Genomic DNA, 19,112 nt, shown 5'->3' on the forward strand with positions numbered 1-19,112 from the left:
TGCACATGCATTCTCACACACATAGACATGAAAAACTCCCTGCTTTCATCCCTCTCTTGAGCCACATTACGTATGTTATTGATTTTCCTGCTTGCACCTCTAATATAATCACATTAAACTAGACTGATCGGAATTGAATTTCAGACTGAGTCTATACATGTATGTCACTTATAATCTCTGTCACAGTGATGGTGGTGTGTGTGTGGGTGTGTTGAAAATGAACCTATAAGAAAATTAAACCTGCAAAATCCACGTCAGGATTATTGTCACTCAAAATTTACGGTAAAAGAAGAGAAGTGCACGCGTGGTACCTGTACGACGTTTTCTGTGTGTCATATGGACTTTTTACTCTCTTGTACACGCAAATGTTCTTGTGAATTTATGGTGTCTGTGACCCATTTCCCTCCACTGCTCTCCCTTTCTCTCTCTCTCTCTGACTTGCCTGCACTCTATTATAACACACCTGAGTGGAGATCAGAGAGCTGGAGGAAGATTGAGAGATAGAGAGATATGAGGGAGAGATGAAAGAGGGGAGAGAGAGAGATGGAGACAGGAGAAAGTAAGAGGGTGGAAAAGAATACTGAGAGCAGGAGATGGAGTGGAGAAAGTTTACTCCTGATTTTTCTGTTTCCTGTCTATGTCAGGACTGGGATGTCTTCACAACTGACTGGGTAGTGCTTACAGGTTTTGAGGCAGTGGTGGGAATTAAGTACAATTTTGAGGTAATTGTATTTGAGTATTTTCATTTTCTGCTACTTTATACTTCTGCTCAACTACAGTTTAATAACTTTATTTACTAGTTACTTTGCGGATTGAGATTAATAATAAATATAATCAACAAATAAATTATGCAGTATTATTATAGGTTAAGATAAGACTTTATTGATTGGTAAATTCACAAGCTACCCAGCAGTATATAGTCTTTTCCACCACTGGTTTGAGGTTTAATTTATCATCAACATGTGGGTGAATGTGTGTGAAAAGTGTTTGGCTGTCAATTCCTGTCCATCTCAAAGCTGGTTGTAAAATCCCAAATACTGTCTTCTTCTCTCCATCTTTTTACTATGGTAATAGCCAACCAGACTGTTTACATCACAGGGCCTGTGTGACCTTTCCCAGGATTCAGCGGGACATTGCACACACATAGATTCATGGGAACAGTGCACTGTCATACCTAACCCTCCCTCCCTACCACAACAAATATTTACACCCCTCATAAATTACAGTGGCTGAGAGGTGAACGTCTCCAGCCTTCTTGTGTAGCTCTAGCCAAACCCTGATTAATTTTGGAAAATTCACACTATAGGATTGCCACACATTCCTCATGGGTTTCTCAAGACACCACTGAGAGGGCAACATGAGGCCCTGAGATAGAGGGATGGGAAACTGGTGCTGTGGAATGAGGGATCTTGGAGCATGTGGTTGCTGAAATTAAGTAAATTTAAAAAGATGAAAGCTTATTGCATTATGAGGATTAGGACTTTTTTGTGCAATGAACCTCCTGCAATCCATTCAATTAGCCATCTGTGCAAAATGAGTGAGAAAGAGAGAGCGATAGAGAAAGTAGCACACACAGTGAGAGAAAGGGAGAGAAAAATAAAAAGTGCTCCCAAGGCGTTACTGACAACACAAGTAATATTTTCTCATTGTGGAAAAGTAAAAAATACAATTTTTAATATCTACTTTGTACAATATACTGTAGTTGATTAATGCCATGGCAGTAACTTACTCATGCTCATGTTGGCATTCAGTAACAAACCAATGGTATGAGCATCATACAACAATTTGCATGCACACATACACACCACATACCAACTCAGCAGTACAGCAGTGACCCCTTGCATCGATAAACCCCCCAATAAATCAGAGTGGGCTATGAAAGGTTATTTAATCCACCCACAGTCAGGTTGGTTTGGTAGGAAGGTAGAGAATTACTACTGTTCAGTACAGAATTATTGACTTCTATATTGATCAAGGCTCTCTGAGGAAAGTGGAAGGAAAGTGGAAAAGAGGAATCAGTTCGGCTGTGTAAAACCATCGGACATTTGAGTTTTGTTTTTTTTTTAATGTATAGATTCACATATAAGAAATCCTTAGTGACCCGGAAGCTTGGGAAAGGTCTACTGGAGCTAGAAAAAAGTATTTGTCTGTGTTCGATTTCAGAATTATTTTAACATTATCACACATAACACAGAGAACATTGATCATTTATGATTTATTGTTTTAGCAGTGCTGTTAAGCCAAGGGTTTATCACAGACTGGCAAGGATATACACACAGACTGTAGGCTTGGCACAGGTTGTATGTACGGGTTGTATTGCCTCCATGTGGCCATTGTTGCAAATGGGTGTGTGTAAGCAAATGTAAGATAAGCTTCATTGTGGATTTCTATCTCAAATAAACAATTAAGTTTGATGTAATCAATCATATTTACATGCTTTGCACATTCTGTGCACGGATAATGTGTCGAGTTGGTAGAGAGTAGCAGACGAGGCAGACATTGTTGAATTTTTGGAAGAATTAGATAGGTCAGGTCAGGATACTCCAGCCTGGGAAAACTGGCTCAGAGCAAGAATGTCTCCTTTTTTAAAAACATTCTGGCTAAGATCCCAGTGCTGTTAGAGAGCAGCATACTTATAACCAAATATCAGAGTTTTTCTGTTCAGTTACTCTAATTTGGTCTGTGTATGCATGAATACATGCATTCTTGTGTACAGTATGTATGTGCATGTGTGTGTGTTTGAGTGTGTCTTCTTCATATATTCAGAATGACAGCATACAGATAGTGTACAGTCTGAACAGGTGTGTGAGAAGGTGTGCAGCCTGTAAACACATCCCTCTCTCCTTGAAAAGTGAGACCGTGAGAGAAAGTGCTGTCATCTGTTCTTCTCTCTGGCACTGGACTTGTTGCTCTCCATGTGAGCTGCAGTATGAGCGTGCGTATCACTTTAAAAACAACTGCCAAGGAGTCAGGGAGACTAAGAGACCGGCTGCATTTCCTTAGTGGGAATGTTTGTGTTTGTGGCGCTCAGACCAACGGACAGAGGGTGCATTGCTTTAGTGAGAAGAAAAGAGAGAGGAAGGGAGGAGGAAAAAGAGAGAGAAAGAGTCAGCAGGGGCAACTAGCTGTGTGGGACTGGGACAGAAGGACTAGCAGGGTTTGACCTTGAAGAAGCATCAGACCTCTGAATCCCAGAGAGACTGAGAGGACAGAGAGGGACAGAGGCAGCAGGGGAGACAGCCACAGGGTTATCCTGTCTCTCTGTGGCTTACCTCTGGAGATGACCTAATTATTATCTACTGGAGCGAAGTGGTATCAAGAGGACAATAAAGGCTCATTCCTTCTTGTTACCTGGGCCTCTGTGGATTTTACCTGTAATGGCTCACCTGTGCAAATAAAGGTTTGTTAATGTGATACTTGTGGATATACTATACATACCTCTGGAGGTTTGTCTCTCATCACAGAGAGCCTGTAGTCAGCAAAGTAATGGAGGCAATCTTGTTGGGTCTAGACGAGGCGGTCTGTACTCGGCAGGGTCTGCTGTGGACTCTCACCTCAACAGCCCTCCGACGCCTTCGTGTGCATGCCAGGAACCTTCCTGCACCCCTGCATCTATTACACACACACAGGTGTGTTTCTAGGCCTCTTTACCAGGTAGGCTGCACCTTACATACACACAAATAAAACATAAACTGGATGCATATGCATTCAAACTAGCAACCTTGCAGAGGGCATTTATTACAGATTTAACTCCAAATAAATATACATCTGTTAAGAGGTACTTAATTAATGCAGTTTGTCTGCAAGCTGTGGCGACCTGTGGAGATGGATATCCGGTATAGGAAATTATTATAAGTGAATGATTCCACACTTGTGTCAAGGCTTAGGACTGAAGGAGAGAGGCACGGAGTGAACAGATGATGTACTGTGGCCCCAGGTATGCCCTTAAGGCGATAGACCAGGGTCAGAGATGGGGACAGGGTTAAACATGACTGATTTGTTTCATTAAGCATGGAGAACAGAACTGGGTTAGTTGTGGCAGTGTTCCTGCTAGTGAAATGGGACACATAAGCTGACATAGTTTTATAAAACACAGGTGCATGTGGAGTGTTGTTCTGCCAAGTTCATCTATTGCATAGAAAACATTGCTTTGTTTTACATTGTTGTCCCTGTGTAGAGTGTACTTTTGTAGCTGTTGTGCTCAGTATGCAGAGCCTTAACAGGAAGTTGTGTTGCCAGGGTCACTATTAAGAAGCCGGTAACTAAGCTGTTAAACTGGTAGGTGTTTCTATGGATATGTGAAAGGGGTATGCTTGCACACAAAACACACACAGACACTGTTTTATAGGCTGTCTGGTCTGTCACCATGCCTCCATCGTCTTATACACTTAATCGAACTCCCTGGTAACTTTTGACACTCTAAATGTCTGTTTGTTTGAAAACTGTTTCACTGGTGAATGAATTATTTTTAATTGTTTTATTAAAAGCAACGGTGTCTTCTGTGCTTTGTGTTTGTCTAGCTGTGATTCAGCAAAATGGTTGATCAGTATTCACTTCACCATGTCTGAATTGGTACTCAGGGCTTTCATGGAGCCATTAGTATTCCCCAGGCGTCTCACCTGCCCTGTATGCAGCTGGCACCACCAGGACAAACCCAACAGGCTCACAGAGAGAGACTTGCCAGGCCTGCTGCTAGATAACAAAAGGCACACACTGTACTGCATCGTACAAAATCATTATACAGCATCAGTGGAGTAACTTAAATACATGTACAGAAACATAAACACATGAACACCATGTGCCTTTTCCTGTCTTTTTGCTCTAATGCCCTTTTTATCCTCAAGAGGGAGATAAACTGGATTGTTATTCTAACTTTTGTCTTCAGATGTGTTTTTATGTGGCTCCTAAGTTTAAGCATCCTGAGGGAGGGAAACACAATCAGAGGAAACTGAAATAATATACCAGACCTCCCTTAGACAAGCCCGTCCTTAACACCCCCTCCTGGTTTAGAGACACAAACATCTGAAAGAGGCCACACTGCAACACCTTTCAAACAGAGGTCTTTTAAAACTTTCCCAAACATCCTCTAGACGTGTGCTTTGATGAGCTAAAAACAACATCTCCCCCTGGCCTGGCGAAGTGGTACGGTCCAAGGTGGAGCAGTTAATAGTGGAGGGAGTTGCAAAAGCAGGGAAGGAGGGGTCAGTGTGTCAGCCTGCAGGATGGGGATATCCCTGGCTCAATGCACTGCCTCCCTGCCCAGCTTCCTCTATTACTGTTAATGAGATACCCAGCCTCACACAACTGGCAGACACACAATGGAGAGAGAAAGAAACAGAGAGAGAGCAAGAGAGAGAACTTAATTGTGTCTTTATATTTCATTAACCTGTTTTCACTTTCTCCACTGCTTTCCTACCATCTCCCACCATTTCATCCTGAAATGAAAATACATTTCCACTCCAGTGCTCTGACCTAAGCCTGTTCCAGCATGGGTCTTTTTTCTCTCTGACACTCTATTTTTGCTTTTCTTCCTACTTAAATTACTTATTCATTTCGTATTTAACTCTCTCTAGCCTCTTTTCAGCTCTCACTGGAGAAGACATCCGTCACCAGCAGTCCTACATACTCAATCAGGACACCAGTCCAGATATTTCACTGCGCTTCGGTGTGTGACACATATGTCAAGGTGATAATTTTACGTTCAAGGTGCTTTGCACGTTGGGTGAGGCAGCAGCATGTGTGATTGAACTGTGGCATTGCAGTAACTAGCAGACTGCAACGTTTATGAAATGTTGTTTGCTCACACAGACATGCTCTTATTTCTCTCGTGAGAGAACGCAGCCGCGTGTTTATACTTTCATACATCAGGCTGAGTAATATTGACTCAACAGCCTCCAGTCACACATTTTCCTCTGGTGGTATGACCTTTTAAATAGGGTTAGCACTGACAGGCGTGTGATGGCAGTGCTCTGCTGTGCTGTGGTGTCTCTGGATAATTGTCATTTCTCATGTTGCTTTCCTTTGGCATTGATTTCATCTGTGCACATTGTATCTTTTTGCCTCTCATTTTTCTCCTACCAGCCCCCCCTTCTTACCACCCCATCCCAAAGGCAGGATATCCTGCTTGGGGAAGAAGCATGGGTAAAGACTATAGCAAACACAGGTGGTTGGATTTCCCCTCAGTTGCAAGAGTTTCTTATTTACCTGTAATCATCACTGTCCTGAAGACTTACTACAAGCTGTCATTTTGTTCTTAAGAATGTGAAGTGACATGCAAAACTCATCCTCAGTGTGTTCAACATCCTTGTAGATCGTTTCAGACAAGAAAAAACATCCTAGATACACCAAGTTTATTTCCTGTTATAGTGCCAGCTAATAACAGTAGCTGACAGGAAGCTGGTTCTCCTAGATGTCAAATAAGCTTAGATCCAAGCTGTTTCCTAGCAACACAATTCCACTGAAAAGTTTTATACATATTTAAAATCTCACATTATGTCACATCTATCATACATATTCATTACACCTCACTGATCTGTTAGCTTGCAGACTTTACTGCATCATATTTAGGATTGAAACCCAGGCCAGCTTACTCCCACTCAACTCATCTGGTCCTGTTGTCTGTGAAAATAGCTCTGTCACTAATCATATTCCTTTACCCCTGACGAGTCCCAGACCATGATGATACGAAGCAGAGACGCAGCAGCACAACTCTAAAATAACCAAGATACACAATCATCCCTCTGTCTAGGAGCTGGTTCATTTGTGTCTGTTCAGTTACTTCGTTTGTTTGTGGTCTGATAAACTGTGGGTCTCAGTCAAACCATGGTGTTTTCAAGCAAGTGGATTTCTTGGAAGAACAGTCCACTGTGATTGCCAGCAGCTCCCCTGAATCAGGACAGGATTGTACTCAGTTCAGTTGAAGTCTCTTTGACTCTCATGTTCAATTTATCATCTATTTGTTTTCATATTCCACTGAAACAGATGTCAATAAATACACTCATGACAGACAGGCAAATATCCAGAATAGGAACTGTGCGTGTCCTCGCTAATTCCCAACCTTATTCCTTTTTTCCCTGTTTTCCAGCCAACTAATTATTGGATAGCGGTTGAAGTTGAACTTGTGACTTCCTACTGAAGAATTTGATCACTATCCCTGGCAGCCATCTTTGTTCTCATTGCCAAAGTCAGGATCTGTATGTGAGAAAATCTTTTCCCAGAACCGACAGAGAGAGAGGTTTGGTGATGGGAGGGGTAGAGGGCCAGCCCAGAACGGACATTGTCTCAAATTTTTCCAGTGCTTTGTTTATTTTTTGGGGGGCTCATTTTCTAATTTGTTTGCAAATAGCTGGAGGCATGTTTTGTTTGATATCCCTGCATAGGCGCACACACTCACACACACAAACACCCCTCTGTAGATTCTGTTGGTGGTTGAAGCCGTTTACAGTGTCTCCCTGGGGATTAGGTCTTATTTGCATAGTTCGTCTGGAAAACATTTCCATTGCTCCATTCCCAGGTTTATCAAATACCCAGTGTGTGAGTGTAAATGCGTGTGTGAAAGAGAAAAAAGAAGAGGGCAAGGCTTGTTGATGTCTGAACTTAAGAAAAAGATTCCTGTAGAGATTCATCATCAGTTCAACCATGGGAAACACTTTTTTAGCCACTCCATAAATCATAAATCATGATGAAAATTTTGTCATTCATTCATATTTTGTTGATAGAAATGTGCTTGACGAGTCCATTGGTGATTTGCAGTCTTGTTACATGTTAAACATTTAAAGCATGACACCCCTCCTCCCTCATGCACCATGTCACCTAGTTGCTGTGCACCATAAGCTTCTTAGCCATGCCAGAATCTAATTTCTCTAGTAATGTAACAATATGGCACACTACTTGATGGGATGGCCACTCACTTGATTAATTACAGGCGTTTGCATGCTTCCACACTCACTTCCTCACACGTGTGCCACACAGTCATCCCAAAGGACTTATCTGATTCTCTGATTTAAGGCATATTATTGAATGAAAAACAGGATGGTATTTCTACTTTGGCATTTCCAGAAAAGCTGCATGAGGAATCACGTATTATTGTTGAATGACACACAAACATGATATAAGCTTTACTTTTGATTTCATATAAAAGGATTTCCAAATAAAACACTTTCCGAGATATCAGTTGCCATGACGGAGACTATTCAGATGTTAAACATGATAAAACACACGGGTTGCAATATCTTGCTGGTGTTTTATTGGGCCACGGTTCAGCGGCCTACTTGATAAATCTGGCTGGTATCCCTCTAAATCCTCTAAGTGTGTCTGAGTCGGGGCCAGAGTCACAACTGAGTGGCCAGAGCGAACATGATAAGGTTTTTGGAGGTGGTCCTCTTCTATTGAGTGAAGTGATAAGTTTAACTGTGGCATAAGTGATGGGGATGTAAGGGTTTATAATGTTTTAAATTCAGAGGTTAGGGCCTCAGTATAGAATGGTAATCCCAGAGGATTACTAGGGGAATCTGGTGAATATCTGAGGAAATCCCTCTCAGGGACTTCCCACTCTCAGATCCTCTGTTTGTATGGATATTATATCCTCTAACAGTGTGTCCACATGTGTTTACCGAACAGAGGTTTAACGTTTTGTATGTGTGTCAACTTTTATAGATGAGTGAGGAAATATAATCATTTCCCCGAACCAAAATATTCAAAGCTTCACAGCAAGAGCCTCCTCTCCATAATCTGATCACAGTATGTTTCCCTATAAACACACTTTGTAGAAACAGGACAGCTTACTGTATTAGTCACATTAATGCTGAATGAGAGAGGAAAATACAATGCACACATCTTCAGACAAGGTGGAGATTAGTCATTGATTTACCATGGTCCTTTGGGGAGGCATGGTCAGCCACTCCACTATGTTTAATAAGTTACATCATTTGAGGTAAATTTGAAAGCTGGAGGACTCATTGTTGGCTCTCATACATTTTTATAGTATGCCCTTTAATACTGCAAATGCCTTCGAACTCTCTCTGTCTCTCTCAAGTATGTACCCCTGTATGCTAAGTTATGCATGCATAAATTGGACACACAAAACTGCAGAAAGATGTGCACATGCTTGCATAGGCTCTACAACTCTATGTTGCCTGTATTGTTTTGTGTGTGTGTGTGTGTTTGTGTGTGTATGAATTTCAAAGTTTTGGAAGACATACAGCACAAGCTTTCATCAAATAATTCAACCACTAAAGCTAAAAAATTAACTCAATTCTCATCTGGTACTGTGGCACATGACTGATCAGGTGTTTTTATTTATTGAGCAAAAGCTTTCCACCTCCTACCTTCGGATTCTGGCTCCCCCCGAGGCAAAATGGCCAAATGGAAGACATTCAATACTTTTACAATGACGGGATTCCCTTTGGACAAGAGGAATTGCACGTGCGCACACACACACACACACAGACCACACATACTTGCCAAAGGGCTCTCCCTGCAGATGAGCTGGGTCATTTTTCATTACCCTGGCTCAGAGGAATCAAGTGTGTAGTAATGGAGCACAGTCACATTGAGCCAAAGCTATGGAGGGATGATAAATCCCGACTGTGGAGCACAGTGGAGGCAGACCAGACAGGCTGGAGGACAGAGCCTGTGGAGGGGCATATAGCTCTTTTTCACTCCTCTATTTGTCATTAGAATACCTCAGACTAGCTCCTGGGGGAAGATGAGAGAAAGGTCTGAGGCTGCAGCGTGTTCGCTCCGTCTCCTCTTATCTTTCCATTGCTTCTGTTTTCTTTATTATGTTGCCTCTATTTGTCTGTCTGCTTCATCTCCAGTTTATTCCCACTTTCTGTCCTACCTGTCTGCTTTACCCTTTTCAGACGCTTCCCCTGTGCATTTCTTGCCTCAATGTCTTGACTGTTGAAGTGTATATTTGTGTACCTCTTCTATATATCTGTCCCTATACTTGCACATAAACCCTATGTGCGGGGGGGAGTCTGTCTTTTTAAAATTGTGAGTGTATGTTGACTTTATGGAGTGAAGGCTTCCCTTGTCTTTAATACCCAGCTGGATTGAATCACTTTGTGTGGGGAAACGTTCATTGCTTTCCTTTACTTTAAGTTTATACCCCTGGGTCATACCTTTGCCTGCTACAGTGTCTTAACATTGTCTTACAGCGCCTCCTCCTCTAAGTGCCCTACATTTCTGGCCGAGTGTGCATGGTGGAGACAGCTAGATCTCCCAGAAAGTTGTCATGACAACTTTTGTTTGCATCTTAGGTTGGAGAGCACGGGGGGAGTGAGGCTTGTCAAACATTTATGTGCATGTGTGCGTCTGTGTGTGTGTGTGTGCATGCTTGACAGTGCAGGTCGTGTCCATGCCACTCAACTAAAAAAGTAAGTGCTTTTAAAAGCTAAGAGTTATTATGTGGATGGAAGCTTACCGAGCTCCTGTAAAGCCAGTGCCTTGAATGATGTTGCTCTGTTCTGTGTGCTCTGTGTCTCCCTAATAAGCCTGGAGGGTCTTTGGAGCCCCTGTAGGACAGGGACACACACACACACACACACACACACACACGGGCAAAATTAGCACAGAACAGAGAGGATTAGAGCCCTTTTTATCCAAAACCCCTTTTCTCCTCTCCCCTGCTGTTCTGGTCTCAGGATACATGTTTAATAGGCTTGTAGAATACATTAGGACTGTGACACACATACACACACACACGCGCACACACACACACACACACACACACACACACACACACATATAGGAGTCTGCAGACAGGACTGTTTGATATTCAGCATGCTAAATGATTAGAGTGTTTGGTATTCTATCCAGTCACAGGACAGGAGATAGAGGCCACTGGAGTTCAAGCGCTCTGCAGTACACAGTGCCCTTTAGTTTAGGCCACGAGCTGTGTGTGTGTGTGTGTGTGTGTGTGTGTGTGTGTGTGTGTGTGTGTGTTTTATTTGTTTATGAGAAACCAAAAGAGAAACTGAAGAAGCCACAGAGAGATAAATAGAGGTCATGGATGAAGATTCATCAATCAACAAGGTTCACTGGGTTTACAGGCACTAAAAGAGAGCACATACAAATACACACACACATACTGTATACATTTATGTATAGGATACTATTAGCAGTGCAGAACTAAGTACCCTGCTTTGCGTCACTTTGTCTTTCTGCATGCAGTGTCGGCAGTATTAGTGAACACAGGGTCACTTGGTAATTTCTCACTGTGTAAATTATAGATGAAGAGAGGAGGTGTAGGGTAAAAGATCCTTCCCCTGTGAATGCACACACACACTGACAACCTAGATCCTTGCAGATCAACCTCCATGATCACTACTGTGTTTCATTGAGATAAAAGTCCTAAAGACATGACATCACTCGTTCCTATTTGTCCCGAGCCTCTCTGCTCTACTTGTAAGGCTGTCGGTGCTCTGGCTCCCCCTCTCGCCCCTGTTGCTTTGTCCTCTGTCCTTCCTCAGAAGCTGCTTTAGTTACTGAATCACCTCCGATCCATTTCATCCAAAACACAGAGCAGATGTATAGCTACGTTTTCAGAGGCACACACACCAAGATATACACACAAACACACACAACTGGTAATAATGGCTTTATCAAGCAAGTGCTCCCTTTCAGCTGGAATTAAAGGAATGTCCAACTCGTGTCAGTAAAGGGCAAAGAAGGATACAAGAAGGATGACCTGCATGCAAAAAGTGGCCAGTGGTGACTTGCTCTCAAACTGACACACTGTGGCGCAGTATCATCGCTTTGTGTCCATGAAAGACTTTGCTTGGATTGGACATTTGCTGTGGTCCTGTTTTAGAGCTTTCTGTATTAAATATAACTTCAGGCTCTATATGAGTGCCTGCGCACACATGTACATCTCTTTGACCCAGTTTTTTTCAACCACATAGTTTTAGCATCAGTGAAAGCAACAGAAGAGTACATTATGGATTGGGAGAGGAAGAGAAAGGAAAGGAAACAAATGAGTAAAGAAGAAGGATGTGGAAACTAGGGGCTAACAGAGAGCAGGCGGGTCCATTAGCAGTCTTTTGCTTGGAAATGTAGTGGAAAATAGTTAGGAAAATAGCAGCTAAGAAATAGATCAAATTTACAGCATGACACTCCAATACTCAGTAATGACTTAGTTGGGCTGGATATTCAAAACAAGCATTTGATTATTTTAGGATCAGACAATATGACCTTCTAGTGGGAAATCTGAAAAGAATGGAGAGAAGAATTTCAGACCATCAGAAATGTATCAGAAACAAGGTGAGGTTGTTAGTGTTATGACTACAAGGTATACTTTACTGTACCAATACAAAATGGTAACTCATTGCCTTCCTGTGTTATCTTCACCCCTTTTATTTTTCTTTGTCTAACACACAACAGTCATTCTCTCTGTTGCAAAGTGCAAACCATTGGTTCATATTTTGCATGTTTATATTTATATTATTTATTTAGAATAATACTAATAACTTTATTTATATAGCACCTTTCAAAACATAGTTACAAAGTGCTTTACAAACAGGGCATACAGTTAAAACATTAAAAGAAAGCAGGGTTACACAGTGCTTTTATATAGCAATATAATAACAGGTAAGCAAAGACTGGTGGAATAGTGCAAAAAGATCAAATAAAGTAGAAATAAAATAAAATAAATCAAATGTTCACTATAAGAAGGCTTTTTATATAAAAATAGGTTTTCAGACAAGATTTAAAAGAGGACACTACTAGCCTGAATTTATATATATATATATATATGTATATATATATATATATGTATAGTTTCTATCTATAGTTGCAATCTATAGTTTGAAAGCAAACTATAGATGTGTGGTGAACATGTAAGAAGCAACTTTTGTATGTCTTCTGGGGCTTTTCATCATGAGCCAAAAGACGATCCCTGAATCTTTGTAATTCATTGGGGATTGAGGCTCCCCTGGATGCTTATGATGCAGTGAAGTTGAACTGAGGCAGAGATGGATTTGTGTGGATTCAGCACAACTAAAGTTTGGATCACACAAAGTCTACCATAAAGCATGATTTCTGATGTCTTTATTGTGCCAACTGAAACACCTCACAGCAATGTTCCCAGTAAAAGTGCCTATGTAGTATTTGAAATTCATAAGCATCTCCATCTGTCAGTTTTAGTGAAAGTTTTGATTCTGTGTAAAGACGTGGGGAAACATCTCCTGAAAAAAAATGACTTTGGTTAAAGTCTGGGAATGGAGCTTTGTAGTAAAATGAGAACAAAGCAGAGTTGGCTACAGAAATATCTCCAGTTTGTTTGAAGTGCCAGTGTGTTTCTGATTTAAAAACACCCTAACTGGAACCACATTTCAGTCCCAAAGTCACTCACGGGCAGGGAGGGTGGAGCTCACAGACACACACCCACACACACATATATATAGATATATATAAATATATATCTATATATATATATATATATATACACTTGAACAAACAAAACAGATCTCTCCCGGTCAGTCGTTTCTCTTGACATTCCTGGCTGCCTTTCCATGACCCTCCCTGCTCCGTCTCACTCTGCCGCTACATGAAGTACTAGATGGAGAAGAGGACGGGATTTGGCCCTGCTATTATTTTTCCATCAGGTTTTCAATACCCCATTCAGCTGAAACTGTAGAGTATTGAGAGCTACAGTGTGTTTTGCTGAATCTTGTGTTGTAATCTAATCTGCACCATATGCAGATACTGCCACATTAAAAGTGACGACGAGCCATAAAGCCTATTCAGCTATAATGATCTCAGCATCATAAATCATCATTGGACTGCTCGTGTCAGGCCACGCTTGCTTTCAAAGTGATGTGTTTAAGAGTGTGTGTTTGTTTAGTCTCCATAAATATGGGAGAGACGCAGACAAAGACAGACAGAGCAGCAAGACACAGAGTGAGAGCATGGAGTGTGTGTGTGTGTGTGTGTGTGTGTGTGTGTGTGTGTGTGTGTGTGTCTTAACTGCCTACCGCAGCGTCCCACAGTCAGGGTTAAAGAGATTCTCCATCTTGCTTCAATTAACCATTCAGCATTTATATCACATTCCACCAATATAGGTTACCTTTTCCAGCACAGGCCATCGACCCTGTTCCCCTGCATGGCCCTAAAACCTGACTCTAATACCCACTGCCTGTTAAACCCACCTCACCCATCCAGATTTTTCCCTTTTGGACCCCTACTCCATAGAAATACACCAGATCAGCACCTCGTTACAACCACACCTCAGCCCAGAATAGAAGCCCACTGGCTCTGTAACAAGGCTCTGTCAGGGCCCAGATATGTCACACCTGCAAGTGTTTCTCACCTTGTGCTTCTTGGCAACACTCTCTGTAGGTCACTGAAAGGTGACCATGTATAGGAAAGTTAAGGGGCATGAGCAGTGGACAGAGAGGCTCACTAAATCACAGCAGTTTGTTATTGTTCCTTCCTGCCTTGCTTCCTCTCTTCCTTCCTTTTCCTCCCCGGCTTTTTCTCTGAATCTGCCCCCCCCCTCTGATTCAGCTTCTCTGGTGCTGCTCCCATCCATTCCAAACAGTAATTCATGAACTCTTGTAGTTTAAGTGTTCAGGTTCAGCTCTCTGTCTTTGTCAGTTTCACCCCATTCCCCCACTGCCTGCATTGCCCCCTTCTCTCTCCCTCCCTTGCATTGGTCAAACAACAGGGTCCTTGTGATAGCAAACTGAGGAAGCAACCAATAAAGGGAGATATGTATTTGACTGGAGAAAGCGAAGGAGGGACGGGTGTATGTATTAAAGCCAAAGAAAGAGTCATCTGGAGATGTTTAAGTTGGACAGGCCAGTTTCCGGTGTCTGGAACAGGCCAAAAATATCCAGAAACAGAAAAATCCAGCAGGAGGGGAAAGGATACACCTCCTCGTTTCTCATGTGACCTTCTACATTCAGCAAACTAAGCTGAATTTTGGGCTTGCAGCAACAAAACTGTTCAAGCCAAGCACATTTAATTTAATTGCATCTTTGTATTGCTTAATGTCTATCTGAAAAGATAAGATAATCAACGAATGGTCAAGTATCCCTGATGCTGACAGCTTAGCAGAAGGTGTACTTCATATGTATGCATACTGTACATGTGCTACCTGTGGCCTCACATTGTTTTCATAACACGGGGATTACTCGTGCTGTAATACAATAATAGAAAACAGACTAGCCACCACTTGCCGAGTCATTCAAAGACTTTATTGACAGTAGGTATAGGCTTAGCCCTGCTTTCACAGCACAAACTAGTATCTATTTATGGAACCAAAAACTGGACTGATTTTGTTATGTTAACAACTTGTGGTTTCAACGGCTGCTGCTCCAGCTGTGTAAGGTGAACACAAGTGCCCAATTTAGATCATGCAAAAAAAAAAAAAAAAATGAGTCAGTCCAACGGCTGCAGTGGACTGAAGGCCAGAAATCATTCAAGCAAGCCAAACCTGAGAGCAAGGAGATCTGTGTTTTAAAAGTACAGACAGGAAGTGACAAGCTGGAGAGAGAGACCAAACCAGCGATGTACAGATCTAAATGAAACTCCTGCTTTTTTGCAGAATCATCTAACCATTTTAGGCCTATAGATATCTATCAGAAATACACGTGGTAGGCTGTAGGCTTGGCACATAACTGTATTGTCAAAGTAATAAGTCATATGAGGACAGGATCTTTCAAGGGAAACACCCCCCCCCCACACACACACACACACACACACACACACAAAGCCTGCATTGACTGTGATCACTGCTCATTGTTATGTATCAGCAGTGCATCACTTGTTTTAAATGCAGACTACTGGTGGGCTCTGCAGACACAGATGTCTGTTTGGGTTTAAGCGCGCGCGCACACACACACACACACACACACACAGAGAGAGAGAGAGGTCTGCAGTTTCTCATGGCTGTGAGCTGCTGCAGAAAATTTCCCCTCATCTCCTCCTCTCCCCGCCCCCCGCCACCACATCTAGCCTCCATTATTCCCGTGTTTTCGGAGCAACTCCGATGACAGCGCGAGACATAGCTGGCAAGTGAAGGCAGTCCGGAATACGTTCGACCATTGGCCATTTCTTCCGGTCGTCCCCCTCGGTTGCTGACCGTTGGTACGGTCTCCTGCTATCCGCACGTTCACTCACCGTTATTTCACGGTGCCGGCAGCGAAGGGGGGGGTGGGTTGGTCGACCGGGACTAGCCCAGTGATAAGCGCTCTGCTTTCGGAAGGAGGGAGGGAAGCCAGCCTAGGAAAACGCTCCACGGTCGCCGTTAATTAACGTTACCGCCGAGTTATCTCTAGCTTGACTGGCGTGGATATGAGAGGTAACGGCTCAGTGGAGGATACAGGGAATATACAGTGAGCTGCGTCGCTTGTAATTAACGGTCACTAATGGTCACTAACATGGATGCTGTTGTGCCTCCTCCCCTTGGCCGGCCGGGAAAAGGGGTGTTTTTGGATGATTTTCTGGCCGTAACACGACTTGTTTCTTTCTGGGATTAATAATTGGGTTTTTTCCCCCTCTCCCTCTTGGAGCCGGTTTTTGTGTGGGAGCCTCACAGGGAGCGTTTGTTTGCAAGGTAACTACTGATAACGTTACTGCCGTCGCAAGCACTAACCAATCATCACTGTCAACTGTCTGTGTGTGCCTCTGTAATTTTGGTGTCAGCTCCAGCGAAATAATGAAACATTGTGAACATGGCTGCTTTATACATTGCTCATTTTCCTCTCTTTTAATCTCACCGTTTCTTGCCAGTGAGTCAAGCCTGAGGATGGAGGTTAGCCAATTCAAATCTGACTAGTAATGTGTCAGAAATGTTGGTGGATTAACGTTACATACCTGCATGAATCACACACCAGGGCAAGGTGATGTAAAGTACAACGTGTTTTTAGCCTATGTTTCTCTCAGTGGAACTACATTGTAATGTAATGATTACAACATACATCAGAGGTCAGCGTCAAGATTCACTGATTCTGTCATGTTAAAAAGACTCCTCACTTTGATGCAAATAATGTGAACTACCTGACTGAACAGTCTCGTGGTGCAGCAATGTTACATGACGTTGAAATATTCCACATTTTCTATTTTCTCAACCCTGTTTAATGACAAGAAGCTATTCATAGAAACTTTATTGCATTTGGTTTCATGGTGGATAGAAACTCAGTAGCATGTGTCCAATACCACAAAGTTTATGACTAAAAGCAATAAGCTCCTGTCTCTGCCAGATTGGGCTGCCTAATTTTAGCCTCAAGGCAGTGATTTGTTTTATCTTGACGTTAAGATTTGTACTATTCCCAGGTGCCTCAAGCTGAGTGCAAGTGAGACTGTGTGTGCTTGTGTGTGTGTACACACTTTCTGCATTGCAGTTGAAAGTATTGCAGACAAGATTCTAAAGTAAGATGTTTGGTCAGTATACTGTAGTCTTGTCCTCTCTTCTATCACATGTCCAGGCTCAAAAATGGAGAAAGAAGATTAGTTTAACTAGCAAAATGTTTTCAGACACTAGATATTTGCTTACAGTCTAATAACTTTGCACCAACTTTTGATCCCCATGACATCTCAGGGTTGTTCTATTATCTATATTTGGTTAAAATTAATCGTGTTTTCACCACTGACCTACTACTAAGTAGTCATTGTAGTAATTAAAATCACTATATACAGTATAAACATGGAATGTTTTTGGAAAGGCAATGTAACTCCAAGACAGGGGGGTGGGAGATGAAAACAAAAGCCAACGTAGGAAGATGTAATTATGTGTGTGGGGGGGGGGATGGATGTCACTGTGTGCACAGGTGCACTCAGTCTAAACCACAGTAGATCAATGGTGAGTGGGAGGGTAAACCAAACCCTTAAAAGTAGGTAGAAGCCACACGCACACACACACACACCAGTAGGCATTCAGCAGAGTTCACACAGAGATGAGTGTTGAGACACAACTCTGTCACTCCTCTACCTCTCTCTTTTTCTGGTATCTTCATCTCTCTGCTAAACTCTCACCTCCAACCTGCCACCTCAGTGTAAGCTGGCATGAGTGGTGAGAAAATAGGTGTATGTTATATGTACTCATGTTGTGGACACACCCTTACCACATTGCAAGAGCCTCAGGTGGTCAATATGATCCTCAGGGTGAAGAGTTACAAACCGGTTACGCTTGTGCTCATGTTTATGGCATCTATGTTTTGGAAGGAGTTCTCATCAAATGATTGACAATGAGGTTGTCTCTCCCCCTTTTCTCCCTACTCCTTCTTCTCAAAATCCCCCCCGTCTCCCAGATGTGAGGGAAGTGTGGGAGGAGCCAGGGGGTGTTTGTGTTCCTCAGGGTCCCCGCTTCCTGTTAAATTGTAGAGAAATTCCACATGTGCTGAAAACACCAGCGCACACACACACACACACACAAACGCACACTAACATGCCGAATACTCTGGTACAGTTTGTACATCTTTTCTTGAAATGTTTGATTTCATTTCTGCAGTGAATTATTAAACCCTTGTTTTCATTTGAATTTTATCATGCAGTAGCAAACCTTCGGAGAGGTCTGGAGAAACCGCTTGGTTTGCTTTGTCTGTCATGTGAAATGTTTGGTCTAACGTGTGTATGTGGCGCATATTTCCCACAGTCGACTGTTTCATCATTGCACCTGCTTCAGTGTTTACGCCTGAACTTTGCAGACGGATATTATCAGTTTTTTGCAACTCTATTCAGCAAACGTTATATCAACAACACAGACAAACACTAGTGAACATTGTCAGCAGGCAGCCTCACTCATTCTGGTCACTTTAGTCCACTGTTGGATAATAGATTTCCTGCTCAAAGAGGAATGCTAGAAATGTCCGTAAGGAAGAGAGCAGCGCAGGACGTTGTCTCTATTGGCCCATTGTATAGTTAGCTCCGCTGATCTAGTTAAGACTTCACTGAGATAACAAGCACACATGCACACTCCAAGCTTGCCATACAACATGTCTCTCATACTAAGTGATGTGGGGATGCATCATGTTCTTGTTTGTTATTTGGAGATTAAAGTAATTTTCTTCGTACCTTTGGCATCAGTGGAGACCTATACAAAAGTCTGCTTTTGATTTGTATCAGTATAACATGTAATACCTGCAGCCAATTAAAAAACAAGCATGTTA

At 42.3% G+C, this 19,112-nt stretch overlaps 1 protein-coding gene across 11 annotated transcripts in view; it reads left to right on the top strand.

Moving 5' to 3' along the window:
- The window catches only part of frmd4a (FERM domain containing 4A), a 104,817-nt gene that overhangs the window by 51,828 nt on the left and 33,877 nt on the right, over window positions 1–19,112 (top strand). For 3 of the 11 annotated variants that reach the window (XM_044194821.1, XM_044194809.1, XM_044194820.1), the window contains exon 1: window positions 3,472–3,654. The exons of 4 other annotated variants lie outside the window; for them this stretch is intronic. In XM_044194821.1, the coding sequence (XP_044050756.1) occupies window positions 3,487–3,654 (168 nt within the window). In that variant the 5' untranslated portion in view covers window positions 3,472–3,486. Of the gene's footprint in view, window positions 1–3,471; window positions 3,655–15,955; window positions 16,562–19,112 lie in introns of those variants that run through there. 4 more of the 11 variants (XM_044194811.1, XM_044194808.1, XM_044194810.1 and 1 more) reach the window with 2 other exon arrangements.

Source organism: Siniperca chuatsi, linkage group LG4, assembly GCF_020085105.1.
Source record: "Siniperca chuatsi isolate FFG_IHB_CAS linkage group LG4, ASM2008510v1, whole genome shotgun sequence".
Taxonomy (NCBI): domain Eukaryota; kingdom Metazoa; phylum Chordata; class Actinopteri; order Centrarchiformes; family Sinipercidae; genus Siniperca; species Siniperca chuatsi.